General features: G+C 39.9%; 1 protein-coding gene across 4 annotated transcripts in view; it reads right to left on the reverse strand.

The window, feature by feature from the left end:
- The window catches only part of CAMTA1 (calmodulin binding transcription activator 1), a 1,244,145-nt gene that overhangs the window by 776,305 nt on the left and 447,205 nt on the right, over positions 1–20,635 (reverse strand). For all 4 annotated transcript variants that reach the window (XM_075279917.1, XM_075279916.1, XM_075279915.1 and 1 more), the window contains exon 4: positions 20,473–20,608. In XM_075279917.1, the coding sequence (XP_075136018.1) occupies positions 20,473–20,608 (136 nt within the window). The remainder of the gene's footprint in view (positions 1–20,472; positions 20,609–20,635) is intronic.

Raw genomic sequence — 20,635 nt, forward strand, 5'->3', positions numbered from 1 at the left:
ACGTGAATACTGATAATGCTAAAAAAGGCAGCACTAACAATTTAAAAAGGATCTTCATTATGCAAAGTCCACTTGAGAAAGCCCTAATGATAAGGAGTCACAGTATGCCTAACGCTAAGACCTCCAGTGATTGGCTGAAATCTGGTTGTGGCAAGTGTTTAATTTCCCAGCAGCACTCCCGCAGGGGAAATGAGGTATTACACAGCCCTTATTGACTATCCATGTAATGCATAAATATTGTCTCCTCTTTATGGCCTCCTTGCAGCATTTGACGCTTTGTCTCCGCTGCCTCAGTGATGTTTGGCACTCTCCTGTATCATCATGCACCTGGAGTCCCCACTGAGCCCTGCGATTGGGCCTCCGTTGTGACATGAGCACACTCAGTGTCATGACGTCAGTGCCCATGTGACCACTGATTGCCCAATCACAGGCCTCAGTGTCGACCTTGAGCGTATAAAGTCACAGGAGGGATTCAAATGCCGCGTCGAGGCCTGAAAGAGGTAACAAAAGATGAGTATGAATTTTTTTATTTATGTCACCTCCCCTGAGACCTCACCTATTAATACTCTGGGTATGAACAGACTCCACAGAATAATGTGGTAACCATTTTTTGTTCTGAAGCGAGTTGCCTTTTTTTTTTTTTTTTTTTGTTAAAAAATTTGGAATAGTTGGGTCAAATCCAGTTCGTTATGAAGCAGTTACTTAGTAGATGAGGTTGGATGAAGACACCAGGCAATCAAGTCCAACCTAATACCCTACAGTACCCTACAGCATTGACCCCCAATGAGTCATATGCCAATTGCCCCTTTTTGTGGCAAAAAAAATCCTTCCCAAATTCATTCTGGAAACCCTGGGTCAAAGTGCCCTTAACAAAATCTAGAACCCATAACCTATACTATTTTTTTGTTCGAGAAAGACATAAAGGTCCACTTCGAACTTACTAGATATATGGTAGACCTGTACAGAACAACATATTACATACTGTAGAAGACCACAGCCATCATGATATGCTGTAACACAATGTAACTGGAATAAGTAGCCAATGCATGACTGATGGGGGCTGTAGATGATTTCCTGTAGGGGGAGCACTTGTATAAATATGGATGAACCCTGATTATTATAAAGTACGATAAAAACCATAAAAAGCAAAACAAACATTATAACTTTTCCCCACTGCTTGCTGCTTACATGACTGAATTTATCATGTGTCTCTAGACATCCCAGTGGCTATTCCTATAGTGCGTAGCGGATGTCATGCATTAATTAGTGCGGAGCGCTCTGCAAAGCCAACCTGTTTTTATTTGCGTTCTGCAATATCCAAGTCTATTACATTTTGATTATATATTCTGGCATTACAGTTCATAATTCTGTCTGAATGTATGAAACCAGGTCAGCGCTGTATAGTCTGTGCAAAAACTGAATAAACAGAGGTGGTAAGCGTGCAGAATAGGAGACGTTTACTGCTATTTTCCTATGCTTCATTTGTATCATTGAGTGAAATAATTAATATGCATCTAAAAATAAGCAGCCCCGGGGTATTGTTGACCTTTTAATGGTAAATAATACAAATTTTTTGAAGCATGAAGGGAGGCATTCAGACACACTCTACCACCCTGACCATTTGCTGTGTACAGTTTGCATTGGCAGTCTGGCACTGGATGCTGGGTGAGCATGACTGGACTGTATCAATAGGTTTTCTCGAGTCTATGAAACAAGAGGACCACAGGCTATCAGCAAAATTACATTAACTCCTCAGCTGCTGTGCAGTGTAAATTGGGACAGATAGTGATTGCACAGGGACTGATGTGCAAGAAGCATATGGGAATCATGCCAGTCACATGCTTAGCACACATACAACTTTAGACAGTAGCTACCAGTGCTGGCAATATTCCTACAAGTAAGGAAAAAAAACATCTCCCATGGGACGAAAGGCCCGCCGTCTGTATACTCTCCCCTGTATACTCTCCAACCTATTACCCTTGGTAGCAGACAGGACCCCCTTCATAGCTTAGAGCCCTTGTGCAGCTAAAAATATAATACAAACTGTGTATTGTAATCTGGAATATGGAAAATAGCATGCACATTAGCTCTCCTACAGTAGCAAGTCAAACTCTTGTTAGCTCCACCTATAGAAAGCATTAAAGAAAGTTTCTTCCTTATGGAGGAGAGCTCATTTGAATATTTTTCAAAGTGAACTTTGCCTTTAAATGTATATTCAACCTGGGAATATTCAATGCAAATCATACCCCAACCTAAATTTTCAAACAACTTTAACACAGTTATATGTAATATGTTGTATGTAATATTCTTTATCATGGGTTTTAGCTCCTTTCCATGAAATCCTGCGCTAACATCCACTTTCTATCCCATTTCTCTGTTGCTCACTGCTTCAACAGGGAATATGGGGGAGTGGGTATAATGCAGAGAAACTGAGGCTTATATCTCAGCCATTATAAAACACAGAACTGTGATTCTGGTGCCATACGAAAGACAAGAATCACAGATTTCATAGAACAGTTCCTTCAGTATTATTTCTGGCATTATTACCATTTGAAAACATTGTTTAGATATAGGAACTCCCTTATTTGACTGTATACAGACATACTTTTGTGTCATTAAAAGGTTAATGGTACCCTGACAGTATAAAGATCATGTCTACAGACTGTATATTATAACAATCAGTACAAAGAATAGGGAGAAAGGATCTTTAATAGTTAGTCTGCCAGACATTAAAAGAGATTTAAAGTGTTGAGACAGGGTTCTGTGGCCCTTCTTCATGGACCCCGTAGAAATAGACTACCCTGACTCCATGGTAGGTACGCTATAGCTCTAACCCATTTGTAAAATTCTATTCTTGATTCCTGTATTACAGTGGAAAGTTCCTTTGTGCTTGTCAGATGATATATGGCTTACGGTATTCAGTATTTTAGGAGGCTTATGAGATAATGTTCAAGGGTACAGGACTAAGGTCATGTACTGAACCTTTAACCCAATTATGAGGTTCATAATCTAGTAACAATCCTATATTCACACATAGGAACTTGGCTCTGCTTTTGATGTAGATTCTGCCTCAAAATCAGCTCCAAATTCTACCCTGAATCTACCTTTTTTTCTTTTTAATAGGAGCCCAAAATTGAAGCAGGACACTGAAAAAAAGGATCTTCAATCTTGCCGTGGACCCTGAGACACTTCATTTGGGGCTGTTCAGCGAGTGAAAGCCTTGGCTAGAAAATGAAAAGGAGTCTATGGCCAGGTTCACATTTACGTTCAGTAATCTGTTCAGGGAGTCCGTATGGGGACCCCCAAACGGACTACAAAATGCATTGGCAAGTGGTGTGCGGTAAAAGCACACGGACCCCATAGACTATAATGGAGTCCGTGTGTTTTTCACGCCGTGTCCGCACGGAACATGCAGACAGAAAAGTACTTCACGATCTACTTTCGTATCCACATGAATCCGCTTGCCAATGTGTTCAGTAGTCCATTTGGGGGTACCCATGCAGACTCCCTGAATGGGTTACTGAACACAGATGTGAACCACCTTAGGCAGAAGTCCACCTCTATTCCTCTTCATTTTTTATTATCTGAATGTACCCTAATATTCATGTTAGTCCCCCCCACCCTCCACTTCACTACCATTTATCAGACCTTTTGGGGTCCTGTGTAACTTTGGAGCCCATGAAACATCTCTCTCACTGATAATAAATATCGATCTGTCCCTCCCTACTTATCTGCAGGGAATAATTCGGATTTTAATAATAATCCTAGCTCTTGTCAAAATTTGTAAAGAGCGCTGGTGGTGCGAGCGATGCCACAAAAGCATAAATCATTAAAGATGTTTAATGAACACGAGGACAGTATTTTACGAAGACAAGCAGACTATTTAATAAAGCGGATTCTAAATAATCAATCCGCTTGTATTTTTTTATGTGTTAATAATAAATGGGAATCTGTTGCATCAGTCATTAAATAGTACATAAGTTACAGCAAAGCAGATTAAACGGCGAGTCGGTCGTCTTTTCTTTTTTCTCCCACTGTCATGTAGAGGCTTAAGCACCAAGCAGTATGCATAATATATGCATCTCCTCCAGTCTCCACCATCACTATTCCAGAGGGATTGTATTAAATTAAATGTCCTCCCTTCTTACCCCGCACATCAAAATTTAAACAAGTTTAACTCTTTGTGCGCTTGGATTACTTGGCATTTAATTAATTTAAGTGATTCTTTCTAAGGAGATACGTAACTTTAAATAGGACGGAGAATCAAAAACTGGAGGGCCTGTTACTGGTAAAATGTGCTAGTAATGTCAGAGACCCATTAAAAGGAGTGTAGACGGGAGTTCGTCCACACCTATGAACTCTCACTTGCCACCCAGGTATTCCTTGAGACCTGTACAATCTCATTTATAGTAAATGGACAATGCTAATGCTGTGCCAAAGTTGGGCCCACTTTTTCCATTTTTGGGGAAGTAGTCTTCTGTTTTCCTTTGTCTCAGAGACCCAACAATATTAAGATATGGGTCCTACAGGAACTCATCAATATAGAAATCACTGGGGGCCACAGTTTTACTTAAAGTGCCCGCCAAAATCATCTCACACAGCAAAATACCCTGCTCTGTAGTGGCATGAGGCACGAGCCCAGAAATAGTTTTTGGCTTGTAGAGATTCTAACAGTAGACCCATGTTTTGCCTCTGAGCCCCCAGTCCGTCCTTACTTCCTTGAGTTCTACTATGATTGACAGGGAAAAGCAGTGTAGACAAAATCTCACACACGTGCTCCTATCTACACTATATGGCTGTGTCAATCATAGAAGCGAGGCAGGGAAGGAGCCAGGGACTAGGATTGTGTAATCCTTTTATGAGATGAAAGCAATGGTGACGCCCCTTATTGCTACAAAGTGTTCATTTGCATTTTGATATAAAGCTGATATCACTGGAATGGAGACACCAATCCAACACCAATTGTTGAGGTACTGCTGGTCTCATAGTGACAGTTCTGCTCATAGAGTTTTAGGAAAGTCCTCTATCAATAATCACAACAATACTTAATCGATACAACTCCAAAATAGTCCATCAATAAGTAGGGTAATACATTTAGAGATGTTGAGTATCAAAAAATAAGAAGATTTACTTGCTGAATTGGTATCTGTAGTGAACAATCCCCATTCCACCTTCTTCAGGAAGTCAAAGTGCAGGGATAGCCCAAAGTCTGAAGAAGTAGAAGATAGCCAATGCAACCTGACAATTTATCTGTATGGCACTAAGATATGTATCTCCTGGTGAAGTCATGGACTGAGTTTGGTTCCTTTTTCCCTATAATATCTGTTACTGGTCACTCTTATTGACAAACTCAGCCATGTCACATACATGATACCTTATAATCAAACAAGTATGTTATAGTAACAAAGAACTATCTCAAACCACAGAAGTCCTCTCACATCTAGATACAGTCCTATGAAAAAGTTTGGGCACCCCTATTAATCTTAATCATTTTTAGTTCTAAATATTTTGGTATTTGCAACAGCCATTTCAGTTTGATATATCTAATAACTGATGGACACAGTAATATTTCAGGATTGAAATGAGGTTTATTGTACTAACAGAAAATGTGCAATATGCATTAAACCAAAATTTGACCGGTGCAAAAGTATGGGCACCTCAACAGAAAAGTGACATTAATATTTAGTAGATCCTCCTTTTGCAAAGATAACAGCCTCTAGTCGCTTCCTGTAGCTTTTAATCAGTTCCTGGATCCTGGATAAAGGTATTTTGGACAAACAATTCAAGTTCAGTTAAGTTAGATGGTCGCCGAGCATGGACAGCCCGCTTCAAATCATCCCACAGATGTTCAATGATATTCAGGTCTGGGGACTGGGATGGCCATTCCAGAACATTGTAATTGTTCCTCTGCATGAATGCCTGAGGATTTGGAGCGGTGTTTTGGATCATTGTCTTGCTGAAATATCCATCCCCGGCGTAACTTCAACTTCGTCGCTGATTCTTGAACATTATTCTCAAGAATCTGCTGATACTGAGTGGAAACCATGCGACCCTCAACTTTAACAAGAATCCCGATGCCGGCATTGGCCACACAGCCCCAAAGCATGATGGAACCTCCACCAAATTTTACAGTGGGTAGAATGTGTTTTTCTTGGAATGCTGTTTCTTTTTGGACGCCATGCATAACGCCTTTTTTTATAACCAAACAACTCAATTTTTGTTTCCAAAATGAAGCTGCCTTGTCCAAATGTGCTTTTTCATACCTCAGGCAACTCTATTTGTGGCGTACGTGCAGAAACGGCTTCTTTCTCATCACTCTCCCATACAGCTTCTATTTGTGCAAAGTGCGCTGTATAGTTGACCGATGCACAGTGACACCATCTGCAGCAAGATGATGCTGCAGCTCTTTGGAGGTGGTCTGTGGATTGTCCTTGACTGTTCTCACCATTCTTCTTCTCTGCCTTTCTGATATTTTTCTTGGCCTGCCACTTCTGGGCTTAACAAGAACTGTCCCTGTGGTCTTCCATTTCCTTACTATGTTCCTCACAGTGGAAACTGACAGGTTAAATCTCTGAGACAACGTTTTATATCCTTCCCTTGAACAACTATGTTGAACAATCTTTGTTTTCAGATCATTTGAGAGCGGGCTGTCCATGTTCGGCGACCATCAAACTTAACTGAACTTGAATTTTTTTGTAGAAAGAAATAGTCCAAAATACCTTCATCCAGGATCCAGGAACTGATTAAAAGCTACAGGAAGCGACTAGAGGCTGTTATCTTTGCAAAAGGAGGATGTACTAAATATTAATGTCACTTTTCTGTTGAGGTGCCCATATTTTTGCACCGGTCAAATTTTGGTTTAATGCATATTGCGCATTTTCTGTTAGTACAATAAACCTCATTTCAATCCTGAAATATTACTGTGTCCATCAGTTATTAGATATATCAAACTGAAATGGCTGTTGCAAACACCAAAATATTTAGAACTAAAAATGATTAAGATTAATAGGGGTGCCCAAACTTTTTCATAGGACTGTATACTGCAAAATTATCTAAATAATAATTTATACATGAAAAACATTCTCAATATTCTAAGAATTTCTTGTAGACACTTCAGCAAGTGTAGATAGATCGTAGTATTCGAAACATGTCAAAAATGCAAGATACATTCAGTTCCACAGTGAGCTTATAAGCAGTGACAGGTACCATGTAGTTGATGATGTTATAATGCTCAAGGTCAATTAAGATTTGTCTAACCTTGGTAATAAAAAATGTTATTCCAGAGGAATTTTCACACTTGGTTTTGCTACATTGTAAATGTTTTAGACTGAGATGAGGTTTTTGGTATTGATCGATTGGTCTTCATTCTATAGCCCTCGGAAGGAGATCGCAAATGCCGGGCTGCTACTATTGTAAACTGCTGTCATTTTAACTGCTGATGTCAACAACTATAAGATTACGGCTATAAACCAAGTAATCAGTATTCATCTATCATTTATTCGCCTTCTTTCTCGGATGTTTACTCCTCCTAATTTGAAGTCATCACCATCATAGACATGTTGACTTCCTCACTTATTAATTTTGATGTTGTATTGACTATACCTGTCAGTTACCATCTAAACCAGTGTTCTTCTACCGTTGGCCCTCCAGTTGTTGTGAATTGTAAATGCCCAGCATACCATACCGGCTAGAGGCTGCCGAAGTATGCTGGAAGCTGTAACGTCACCTCAGCAGAAGACCCAGAGGTTGAAGAACCATCGATCTAACATCTCAACAGAAGAGACTGCTAGAATCAGGCCTTTATGATTAAATTTCTGCAAATAATCCACTATTACGGAACAACAACGAAAAGCAGAGAATTGCTTGGGCCAAGAAACACAAGGAATGGGCAATAGAGTTAAGTGTGGTTAAGGGCAGTTGGTGGATGCCCACTGATGTTTAGTGGATGCAGTTATAGTCCTTTGGTGTATTTAGAGTCCCCTGAAGAGTTCTACTACACATAGGAAGTTAGACTTGAGTGTTTGGGAACAATGGTGGAGATTTATGAAGAGTGGCATTATCAGCGCCAGTCTTCATAACACCAGTGAAGGCTTGGCCTCATTCATATCGAGGAGCAGACCTTGTCATAAATGAGGTGCACCCACCACCCAGCCATGCCTTCAGGCTAAAACGTGTCTAACTGGACCTTGGACAGTAATATCAACCATATGACCTCAAGAAGGACGAACTACCTTGTACATAAATTATTACTCGCTCAAATTTATATGTAATAATTACAGTAAACCTAAATTGCAAGAAAAGCCTTGGGAATTCCGTCTCTACCTTGCATTTATGCCTAAATAGACCGAAGATGGAATATTCATAAGGGAAAGGCACCAAAACTTTAAGTAACTGTACATTCCTTTTGTGTTTTGTGGGGCCAGGGGCCCCACGTGGTATAAATTAGTGAATCCCATCGACACACTGTGGGAAAATATTTGCAGCAGACACGCTCCGGTTTCCAAAACCGTTGCGGTTTTGGAAATCGCGACGTGTAAAATGCCTATGGAAATGCCAGTGGTCTCTCTACAGGTATAATGGAAGCAGAAAACCTCTGTGGATTTTCTGTGAAAAGCGATGTGGGAAAAATTGTGATGCATTGCCGCAGCAGTTTTTCCCTCAGTTCATTTTCCGGCAACATCTTTTTGCTGTGGTCTGGTACATGGGGCCTTAGCCTTAAAGACACTGTCTATGATAGCAGATTCCTACTAGGGTAAATCTGTGACACTCGTGGGGAGCTCTGTATGCCATATCGAAACAGGTTAGGCCTGGTTCCCATCTGCATTTGGTATTCCGTTCGGGGGGTCCGCTTGGGGACCCGCAATGGAATAACGAATGCATTGACAAGCGGTGAGCAATGAAAGTACATGGACTATAATGGGGTCCGTGTGTTTTCCCAAGCGGACTCCCCGAACCGAATGTCGAACACAGATTTGAACCAGGACTTAGATGTTATAATGCTAAAAAATGGATTCCATTGTGGCATAATTTGAAATTATCGCAATTATAAAAAGTCTTATCTCTAACTCCTACTATCATGGTGCTTACAATAGGGGGCGTATCAAACCATAAAAGATCCTGCACATTTCATAATGCTACAGTAAATGTGCTGTCCAGTGGGGGTGCCGTATACAATTGTTGAACCTCCCACAGCCCTGATCCCTTTATCTTTTTTATATTCACTCCACAGACTTTCCCTCTACCTTCTCTCCTTCTCCTTGGCCCCAGCAGTCTAGCAAACAATGATTTGCCGCTGTCTTTTTATGCTATTTTCTGAAATCATTCCCTTCACTTACGTTACATATAAATAACAATACAAATCATTTTTGCATTTATTTCCTGTTAAATGTCAGGAAAATGATTTTAGTGCTTTTTTTGTAAAGAAGAAAGAAATAGATAACCAACGCGCTATATAATTTTCCGACCATTACAAAGGCAAGCAAGCCCCAGGATCGGCTCATTGTGATAAATGACAATCCATTTTGCTTGGGACCTTTTTGTGTTATTTTTTTCCTCCCCTATAAAAGTTACACAGCAGCCATATAAATTAGAATTCAGATCAATATTGAAACGTGCAATGTGCGCTGTACCCTGCAATTCAAGTGTTTGATTTTGCAACATATCAGTTCTGAGTTCTCCATGTACGATCTAAATGTACAACATTAATACGTAGGCCGGGTTGTTGAAAATCCTTCGAAACCCCTCTGTGGATTTTTAGAGCAGTGTTGTAAGATTTATGCTGTAACTGAATACCCTTACATTTCCATATACATCCTTGCGGGCTAATCTGTAATAATGTTAAGGGACTCCTGTGCTGATAATTAAATACCATTTCTGCATACAGAATTGATATTTCACTTCCCCACCTGTACTTGGGGATTTTCATGTTTCAAAAAGCTTAAGAAATAATGTATGCAGATGCATTTGCTGGCCGGGTTTTCTCCGCAGTTTTGCAGACCTGATTAATTAATTAAATATATTGAAAAAGTTTTTAAAACATTGCACAACCTCATACATATTAGGATCCGAGATACAGGGTGCTTTGCAAAAGTATTCACCCCCCTCTAAAGTCAACAGATTTGTCTAGATTGCAAGCGACATGCAGGTTAAAGGGAACCTGTGAGTGGAAAATTCAGTGTAATATGCAGGCAGTATGTTATAGAGCAGGAGGAGCTGAGCAGATCGATATAGGTTTGTGGGGAAAGAGTCAATATTACAAGTAATAATAAGTGTGCACTATTGCATATAGCATTTGTGTAGGCTGGGGTTCTTCCAAACTTCAAACTTATGTGCTGGAAATTTTTAGCAAAAAAGTGTTGGGCTGAGGTTCTGAGGGCTCAGCAGTAGAATTTATACTGGGGGACCACTTGCTAAATGCAAATATTACCTGCCTCCCATTTATTTCAGTATTAGTCTGATGCCCACCCAGTTCCTTAGACTAATGCCCCTTTAGCTTTGTGATAGTGGCTACGAAGTGACGGTAAGGAATGGGGCCCAGGAGGAAGTATAGTGCACAGCTTGCCTCTGTGCTGGTAGAAGTCATCTCAGCCACCCAATACAATCTATATAGAAACCTGAGTAGTTTATTAAAAATTCTACCCAGTTTATTATATGGACATATAGGCTTTGGGAGATGCTGTATGCTGCCCATTTATATGAGTGTTCTGTATGTTGCACCATTTTGGGAAGAATTAGGGTTCTAGGGTCACACTAGCCCCAGGGACCCACTGGGGATTCACCTGTGCCCCTGTGGGCCAGTCCGAACCTGACCATGAGGCACAACAAGAAGGTGCTAGACCCCATCCTGCACTGTCTATCAATAAGTACTTGGACACCTGTGGTCCGAGCGGCACTTACAGCCTCAACCCTGCGGGGCATGCTTCCCACAAGTCCTTGTATGATGGCTAATGTTATTTTATTACATTCGGCTTGGAGAAGACAAGTAAGTTCTTTCACCGATTTTGGTCGGCTGCTGCACCGCTTAGTTAGGCGATCCAACTCGTCCCAGAGGAACTCGATAGGGTTCAAGTTTGGGCTCTGGGCAGGCCAGTCCAGTCGGTTAACCTGATTGTCACTGCACCAAGCTATGGTAGACCTCACTACATGACAGCTGGCATTGTCATCCTGGAAGTAACATTGATCTGACTCATAGAACCGCCATAATGTAGGAAGCACACTGTTATCTAAAATAGTGCAATAGGTGTCTGCGTCCAGTTTACCATGCACTGGGACCAAGGGTCCCAGTCCATACCAGGAGAAACACCCCCAGACCATAACTCCACCTCCACCGAACTTTACTGGGTGTCCAAATACTTATTTGTAGACAGTGTGTAAAAGAACAAAGGCACCCAATCATTGCAATGACTTACTGTACTATAGGATATGTTTAGGATAAGCTGATAATGCTAAATCTAGTTTTCATTGCAACCTAGAATTGTAGTTTAAGTTTAAACATCTGGAGTTTTTCTTTATCTATTTCTTTTTTCTTATTATTAGTATTATTATGATTATTATGATTATTATTATGATTGCCCAATTATACTTATTTGCTTGTATCCTAATGAAGCCAGTAATGCTTTAGAAAGTTAATTGACTTTGCTGAACCACTGTAAAAGCGCAGTAGTCTGGATCTATAAGGACTATGGATCTCGTTCTCCTATTGATGTAAAAACTACATATGTTCATTTGCAGAAATCTAACTGTTAATTTGAGTTAATTGTCTCATTTTGCTCTCTTTAACTGTAAAATCTCCATTTGTAATTCCTGGTGAGACGATTGAGCACATTACCTTTTCAGGAGCATTTAAGATACTGTACCAGGAAGAACAAGAACTTGAAAAAATCTACAACCTTTTACACGATATAAAGAAACCAGTGGCTCTCAATGGTAATTCAGTAATTGGTTTTTCGGATGATTCATGTCTGGGGTTAGATGTTATAGACGTGGATCCTATATGTAAGGGAGAGACAAGCCCTCTTGGTGCAGAAGACATGGGCCCTGAAGTTCAGTATGGCAGACATCATAATTTCACTGTTCTCATCTCAATCTCATTTGAAATTTCCTAAACACTGGTGAAATCTAAGACTTGGGACAATATTATATATTAATATTATTAGGGAATATTAAAGTCCCCAGAAATCCTTTTGAAGATATCGGAAATGGTGATGACATCTTTACCAGCCAGTGGCATAGACCGTTTCCCTGACACCAAATGGTTAAATATGGTTGGCCAAGCTGTGGTAGTTTGCACTCTGGTTCGGGCCCAGCCATTGCATGCCACTTTAATAATGCAAAGCCATTAATTCTTACGGGCTGCTACCCACAGACGGCTGCTGCATAGAGACGTGAGCCAAAGTAGTTGTCTGGCTCCAGCAGTATAGGACTCTTTGCGGGATTCCCTGCATATTGCACACAGCAAAAAGTAACAGCTTTACTATGCAACAAACATATTTGTCCACTTTTCTACCAGGCCATATCCTTTAGCTGGAGAGTACACATGCGTCCACCCTTACTAACCCCTGCCTGATGATAAATGTCAGCGCCTAAATCGCAGGGTCTGCAAATTCCTGCAACCTTGCAGATTTCTCTCCGCTTCGTTTAATTGTCTCACATATCAGTCTCATTTTTCACAGCGCGTCTGAATACAAATCAGTGTTTGCTGGAAATAAATTCTCTCACCCATCTCTGCTCTCTCCTTATGTTACTGAGCTACAATCTGTTTGTCTGCAAATGACAGTTTACCAGACTGCTGCCCCCAATGTGACTCCAGAACAGCATAATCAAAACGAATAATTGTAGGCTAATACAGTGCGGCCTTTTCATCAGGGTTGAGAGCACAGTATGCCAGGGATATTGACATGCTGTTAGACCAAATACTATTGCTAAACAATGCTTGGAAAACAAGGACGGAATTAAAATTAGACGGGTTGTTTCTGTGCCTTTATAGCTCAAACTGTAAAGAGCGATTCCAATCATAATTTATATTAGCAGCAACCAGCCAGAAAACACTCCTACGTTACACAGGAAAACAATACAAGAATAGGTTTTGTCAAATACTCATTATTTTTGTTCTGAGTAGCGATCCTGACATGCTTCAGGAGACAGCATTGATATTACATTCTCTTTACAATGGGAGGAGCTTCCTTGTGCTCACTGCCGGCCCCTGCGGAGCAGTATGACCTGCCATGAAGAATGGGAAGAGAATTCTGTCACTTACTGGGAGAATGATGATAGAAGCAGAGGTATAGCATAAAGATCATAGCCCCAGTGCAAAATCTGTACCAAGCCACACATCGATATGTATCATTTATAGTACTTGTCTTATCATATTGGGAAGAGACACGTTATGGTCTTCTGCACCTAGGTGTGACTGCACCCACTTAAGTTGTGCTCCTGGATAGAAGTGACTGTCCCTGTTCATTGTCTGTATCATGCTCTTGCATGGTATTATTGCAACATGTACAGATTGAAAGATGGTGCAAAATGTTTTACAAACCAGGCAATGTTTCATGGGAAAGGTCCTTTAAAAGGTCATAAACAGCTACCAACAGGTCGCATTAGAGAGACAAGTTTTTTCCCTCTGTAGAAAAGCTAATTTACATGCCTTTTTCCCAGGAGCTTTATCTGCCCTTCACACCAGTGTCTGCTGTCCGCCCAGGGGTTTCTGTCCTAATTCCCAGAGAAACGGGATAGGAAATGGCTTGCCGATGGTGAGTTTTAAAACCCATTCATTTGAATAGGATTTTAAAGTAAACTGCCGGTGTCCATATGCATCCTCTCTGGAGAAGCTGGATACGGACACTGGCGGTTTGCTTTAAAATCCCATTCAAATTAATGGGTTTTAAAACTTATCACCGGCAAGCTATCTCCTATCCAGTTTCTCGGGGGATTAGGACGGAAACCCCATGGGCGGACATGGGGCAAGTGTGAACGCCGCATAAGACTCCATGTGCCAGTTGTCAGTCTCCTCCAGACGAAACTGTACTTTTGAGCGCTAAAAGACATCTCACCAAACCATACCTTGTTCTAAACTAGAAGAGGGCAAGAGCCCATAAAAATCTGTCTATGATTGGTTTCACTTCCTTTTGGAGGATAATCTGGTTTGGGTAGAATCCCTAGTCACTTGATCAAGGCTCTTTAATGGGCTAGAAAATGACTTACAGGGGAGCGATCTGTAGATGGTACTAGAAAGATAGTTTTCCTTCTCCTGGAGGACAACTAATTTGCCAGATAAGCTAGAGATAACTACAGATTTATTGACTCTTATGGTATAGAAAAGTTTTCCCCTACGCACACCTTCGCTGCAGACCCAGATGGCTGCATGAAAAAATGGCTCCATGACCAACTGGGACCAACACAAATTAAAAGAGTGTTCCCCAACCAGCACCTCCAAGTATTTTGTTTCCAAGCTAGTAACGCCATTGAGGTTATAGAATTACTACAATGGGGTCTATATCCAGAAATCAAAAAAGTATGGTTGGTGGTCTTACCACGGATCATAGCAAGCATATATAGTTTTTAGTTATTATTTAAAGCCTATATAGTATAATTGACTTGCGACTAAAAGTAAAAGCTCAATACACAATATCCTAATCTGTTGCTCTATAGAATGAGAATCCAAGAGCTCCGAACACGAAAAATACCAAAAAAGACAGAAAATGATAATTACATTGTCAGTATGCGCTCGGAGAATATTTAAATTCAAAGCCAAATTAAGAATTAATCCTAAAGATACATCTCCGCATGCACATGTATAATTAGTGGAAGACCAACAGGTCAGAATGGGCACAGAGTAACGTAACAGTCAACCTTCCACCGCCATTCTTTTGGATGAATTATAATGGTTTCATTTGTAAAGCCCAAATAGAACAATGCTGGCGCTTTTTCATTACAGGAATCATACGTATATTACAATGCCTGATCCGGCTTTGAATTTTTTATGAGGATTTGGAGAATAAAGTTGCTGTAAATTAGCAGGAAGTGTTCCCAGGACCCTCTGTTAATGCGCATTTCAAGCCACTAAACAACACAGTGTTCACCGTGGGTCCCGCCATCAAGTGCAAATGAACATTGTTTTTAAGGAAAATTGTGTAGAATTTACTCTATTTTCTTTACATTTGATGAAGTCTTACTAACTTTTCTTAAAGCAACAGTCTAGACAAGGGAACATAAACCTTCGTTCTTTTTGTATCAGTAGACAGAAATGGACCAGACTTATTGTATATGGTAGTTTATAAGCATTCATTCATGCTCTATGCGCTAATTCTGTCTGAATATATGGTTGTAAACAACAGCTATTCTAAAGATAAGAGCTACAGGATAAAGTATAGGGGAAGCCGCCATTTCATTTCTCATGCCAAAAAGCAAAATGCGTCGATATACCCCTAAATAAGACATACCAAACAATATTGTATGTTTTAAACAAAGTAGAAAGAATCTTCCTGCCAAAGCAGTGCCAGGTCACCGGCTATAGACCCTAGAGAAATTAGTTGAATTTCCTGCTAAACAGAATATAGACCTAGAATACTTCCATTTATGGTCCTCTTCAAAAGCAGGCGATGTATCCCAGTGACATTCATACAATGTGTCCTTCCTTACCTGTCTTTGTGGATCAACATATAGCAAGATAAGTGGTGCAAACCAGATTTTAAAAAAACAAAAACATTTTTGATACTTGTCTGGAGATCTACATGCTATATCTGTCTACTGTATGTATGGCCATGCAGTAGCTCTAGGGTAAAGGGACCAACCTAGACTACGATTCCTCTCTCTATGGGCCCCAGCACATTCTATACACATGCATTCATGCTAAAAGGATTTTCTGGATTTCCAACCAGTTTTTAAAAAATCTTAGCTATGTCCCCAAAAAGACCCCACATACCCTAAAAGCTATTACCATGAATAGAATTCTCATTCTAGAATTCTCAGGTTTCCTTGTTCTGGCTCAGAAACCAGTGCGAGGAAATGCCCCAAACCTTTCCTATGCTGCAGACTTCCCTCCTCGTCTGCTGTTCTCCCTTCCCACTTCATCCTGTCTTCTGGATCCCTCTGGGTTCACTTTAATGGGGTTATTTACCCTCAATATGAGATCAGTGGCAAAACCACTCAATCCAGTTTGAAGGGACGTCAGGGCTTGTGTGAATGCTGCAGCCTCATTATTGTTTATGGTGTACAGTATCATAGCCTTGTTTTATTCAATTTCATACAGAGCTGCAATACCTTGCAATGTCACTATGGTAAGCATGTGTTTGCAAGTACAGTAGGAGCAAACCTACAACTTCATACATAAACACAAAGAGGAAGCAGCGCTCACACAAGCATTATGGCCATTTTAAACATCTGGTTGTAACAATTGGACCCTCTATGATTTAATATTGATGACACATACTAAACATAGGCCAATGGTTTTAAAAGGTTGGGTAACCCCTTTAAGTTAAAGGGTTGGTCTTTCCTTAGAAAGTGGGAAACCAACAGGTGGCCCCCTCATGAATTAGCTGTATGGGGCCTCTTCTGCCACCCATGCCCCATGTCCTGTACAGTAGCAGGTGCTGATACAGCAGTTCAGTTGTTATTAAAGTCAATGGTATCTGAGATGAAGTACTAGTGACCAGCCACTATACAGGGGACCATTGCCAACTATTTCCAACTCCGTGTGATGGGTGGCAGAAGAGAACCCATATAGCTGACCCATGTGGAACCACCAGCTGGCCCCCAATGATCAGATATCTCTGGTCTATCCTATGGATAAGCCTTTAATATTGATATTACGAATTATAATGATAATTTTACATATTTTAAACATAAAACCAAATTTTACATAAAACTACATAACAACTTATTAAAATGATGAGACATGTCGCCCCCCCTCCCCGGCTCATTACGTAGTCTGTTAATTCCTGAGCTTCCTTTAACAATGTATATGAATAAAACAAGTTGGCAGAAAGCGTGCTCTGTCCTCAGGCTGTGTTCTAGGACGGGTGTATTTCACGGCTTTCATGAAAGGCACCTCCACAGTAGGAGTTCGTCTTTGAAAAGCAGATTTAAAAAACAATGAACAACAATTATACGACAATTATACAAGTTTAAAACAGCTCAATGGTTCATAGTAAAAAAAAAAAAAAAAAAATGGCGAGCCAAATGCGCGCTTGTATCGGTGTTATACCTTTAAATTGCATCACCAAATCAGCACGACATTCATCACTTATATATAAAGAAAAGAGTATAAATCAAAGGCGCTGTTACCTGCATAACTCATTTTGACGCAACACAGCGGGACTCAACACACATTTTTCAGAGAGCAACTTCAGCGCAATGTAGTAAAAAAAAATCATATAAATTATGTGACTTAGAATACAAAGCGGGTAACAGATACGGTACAAAGCAGGAAGCCAGTTCCAGTGGTGTAAGGATGGCTGAAATAAGATCAAGGATGGAGCGGAATGGCAAATATGAATGATATTATAGAACGGCTTCAAAAAGTTGTGCAAGATTAGAAAAAAACAACTTGTTGGGTCTGGTATTGCAACATGTATGTGGCCGAGCTGCAATACCATACACAAGCAATGGACATGAATAGTGCTCTCTAATAAAAATATAGATGTTGTCATGAGGTTTGATGTTTCCAAAATTAGTGGAATTTTTTTTTTTTTTTTTTTTTTTTTTAAGTGGATCGTGACCTCCATGTAGGAATCACAATCAACATTTTTCCCTATCAGTATGACTTTGGAGTATTGGAGGAAACCAATGCAACCATGGGGCGAACATACAAATGCCTTGCTGATGTTGTCTTTGGCAGGATTTGAACCCAGGACTCCATCACTACAAGGCTATAGTACTAACCACTGAGCTACTGTGTTGCCCTCAAATTAGTAGAATTTTTAGCTATCCGAAAGCTTGTCTTGTCATGTCTACAAAAACTGTTAAGGGTGAGGAGGTTTGTTAGCTCGAGGATAGAACTCACCAAGGCTAAGATATGTATAATGATGTATGGCTGAACCCCAATGGCCTTCACCATATAGAGTGTCATCCTGCTATGACTAATATTACAGCTTAGTGTCTGCTCAACGCTATTTACTTGAGTGACATTTTTCCATCAAATTTCACTCCTAGACATAAGTCAACAATCACCATTAGTACATAACCCTTCCAACTTATTTCTATGTAAAACTATATGATAGTTCCAAAGCAGGGCCCAATTTGGGACAACGAAAAGAACTTTTAGAAACCTCCTAGGGATTAATTCATAGCTGGAAACATGTACGAGTCTCATTGGTGAATGGCGTTATATTCTGTGATACGGTCAATCACCGGGAGACTCGCTTAATTTTTTTCAATTTTTTCTGAACGATGTTGATGATATCACAACTTTACATATGACATTATAGATAAAAGCTATATTACATACCACAATGTTATACAAACTAATAAAAAGCTTCAGTTATCGTTTCTAGGCTTCCAATGAAATTGCTACGACCAACAGAAGACTTGAAAACAATTGATATAAAAAACCATATCAATCTAAAGAGCAATTTTACAACGTAACCCATCAACACAAGTTCACATAGTACTTAATAACCATATAAAAACTGAATTAAATTTAATCACAAAATCATCCAAAACATTTTTTTAATCTTTTCTTTCTTACATTTCTGCAAAAAATAAAAATCTAATTTGAGTATTTTTAGGCAAAATAGAAGATTTTACAATGTGTATAGTAAATATTTACTGCACATAACCTTACAGCCCAAGCACATTACCATTGCTTTCTATCCATCAGATTTCTTTTATAGGTACATATATACTGTAAGACCCAGGACTGGCTCCAGTGTTAGATCAGGGGTGATATAGTCATAGTGGACTATACTGTATCTATCCTATTTTAAGTTTTGTGAATGTAAAGTATGTTTACCATGAGTGCCATGAATCTTAGTGGGCCTCCGTCCATCTCGTCTGGTGCCGATGTTGGCCAGACTCTATAATTGATGACCTACCCTTGGGTATCCAACACGTAGGTCCTGGGCCAACAGCATTCATGAGAGCCTCACTTTGAAGCACAGTGCCGTATACTTGTATAATGGCTGTACTTGGTATTGTAGTTTAGCCCAATTCACTTGAATGGGACAGGGCTGTGATCAGGCCATAGGACAGCATATGACCTTTGACGTAGAAGTAACACTCGGGGAGTGCTGCTGCCACTTCCATCAGATGATCCACTGGTGTGTCAGTCCCCATGGATATTTTAGTGATAAGGATAGGTCTTCAGTTTGAGTCTCCAAAACCCCTTTAATTGGACTTAGCTTCATTATACACAAGTATATTGGAATCTGATTGGCAGTGCTTTTCAGTATATTTCATTAGGCTATGGTGTTCCATTATCAGCTGTGCCCCCTTATCCCACAGCTATATTTGCTTTATATCTCCATCAACTTGACTCCTTCTTCATTAGTTCTTATATAATAGTACTGAATTATCTCAGTAATTTGCCCTTTATACATATCTTGCCTTTAGTTTCTGAGACAATAGCTGTCAACGATATAAGACTAATTTCTCTGTCACCTGGTCACCTAGTGGGATCTACCATAGATCCCATAACAAGGGAACTGTTCCCGTCCAATCCTTCTCAAGCTCAGATACACTAGACACTATATAGTATAAATCCATATAGCTGGCAGCATTAATGGGATTTTCATTTTATTATCCACTTTTGCTAATATCGGATGTGTATAGATTGGACTCCCAACTGGTGGAAGTGGCTTGTAGAGATTTTGAGTAATAATTAATATTAAAGAAACCAAGCCACAAAGTTTCATTGAGTGTACAGAAAAAAAAAAATTGCTGTATTTTTCTGTATAGTTGTATATAGTAGGTTGTACACATTACCCATCGGTGACCTCTTTCGAGTTTCCATACAAACCTTTCAGCAATTACATGTTGTCTCATATCAGGCTGTGTATCCATAGAGAATATTCCGACAGCCTATACTGCAGTCCACTAATCGGGAATCTGAGTCCCTAAAATAGTATTATTGGATACCAATCTTGTCCATGGGCTATTTCACCTCTCCCCTATGTAAGTAAATTGGGCTAGGCTACAGGTACAAAACCATATACAAACTATAGATGAAAGTGTGCTGTTTCACAAAAAAGTAAACCCTTATTTTCTCAAACTAGGTTTTTGCCTACATAAAAATTCCACAAGTTACATTTGGTAGAATCCAAGTGCTTGGTGTAAATGGAGTTAGAAGCAGTAAATATTTAAAAAAACCTAAATCGGAAAAAAACCTCCAATAACATTAATAGATTTTACATCAACTCAACTCTTTGTAACACCAACACTCAAAAAATTATATTAAAATGGCGCCACCCTAAGTCGACATATAACACCAGTTGCACCAACAATCTCCTATAAAACAGTAAACTTGATAAAACCAGCTACCTCCACTCCTTGGACCTTGAGTTTCATATGATCTTCTCGAGTTGTTTTCCCATCTTTCCGCTTTTTCCAGCAATATCCATCTTTCCGGTATTTCACCTTCTTCCGATTGTACAATATCATGGAACCATTCTGTGGCCTGAAAGAAACCACAAGCAAATGAAGT

This window comes from Leptodactylus fuscus, chromosome 6 (assembly GCF_031893055.1).
Source record: "Leptodactylus fuscus isolate aLepFus1 chromosome 6, aLepFus1.hap2, whole genome shotgun sequence".
Classification (NCBI taxonomy): domain Eukaryota; kingdom Metazoa; phylum Chordata; class Amphibia; order Anura; family Leptodactylidae; genus Leptodactylus; species Leptodactylus fuscus.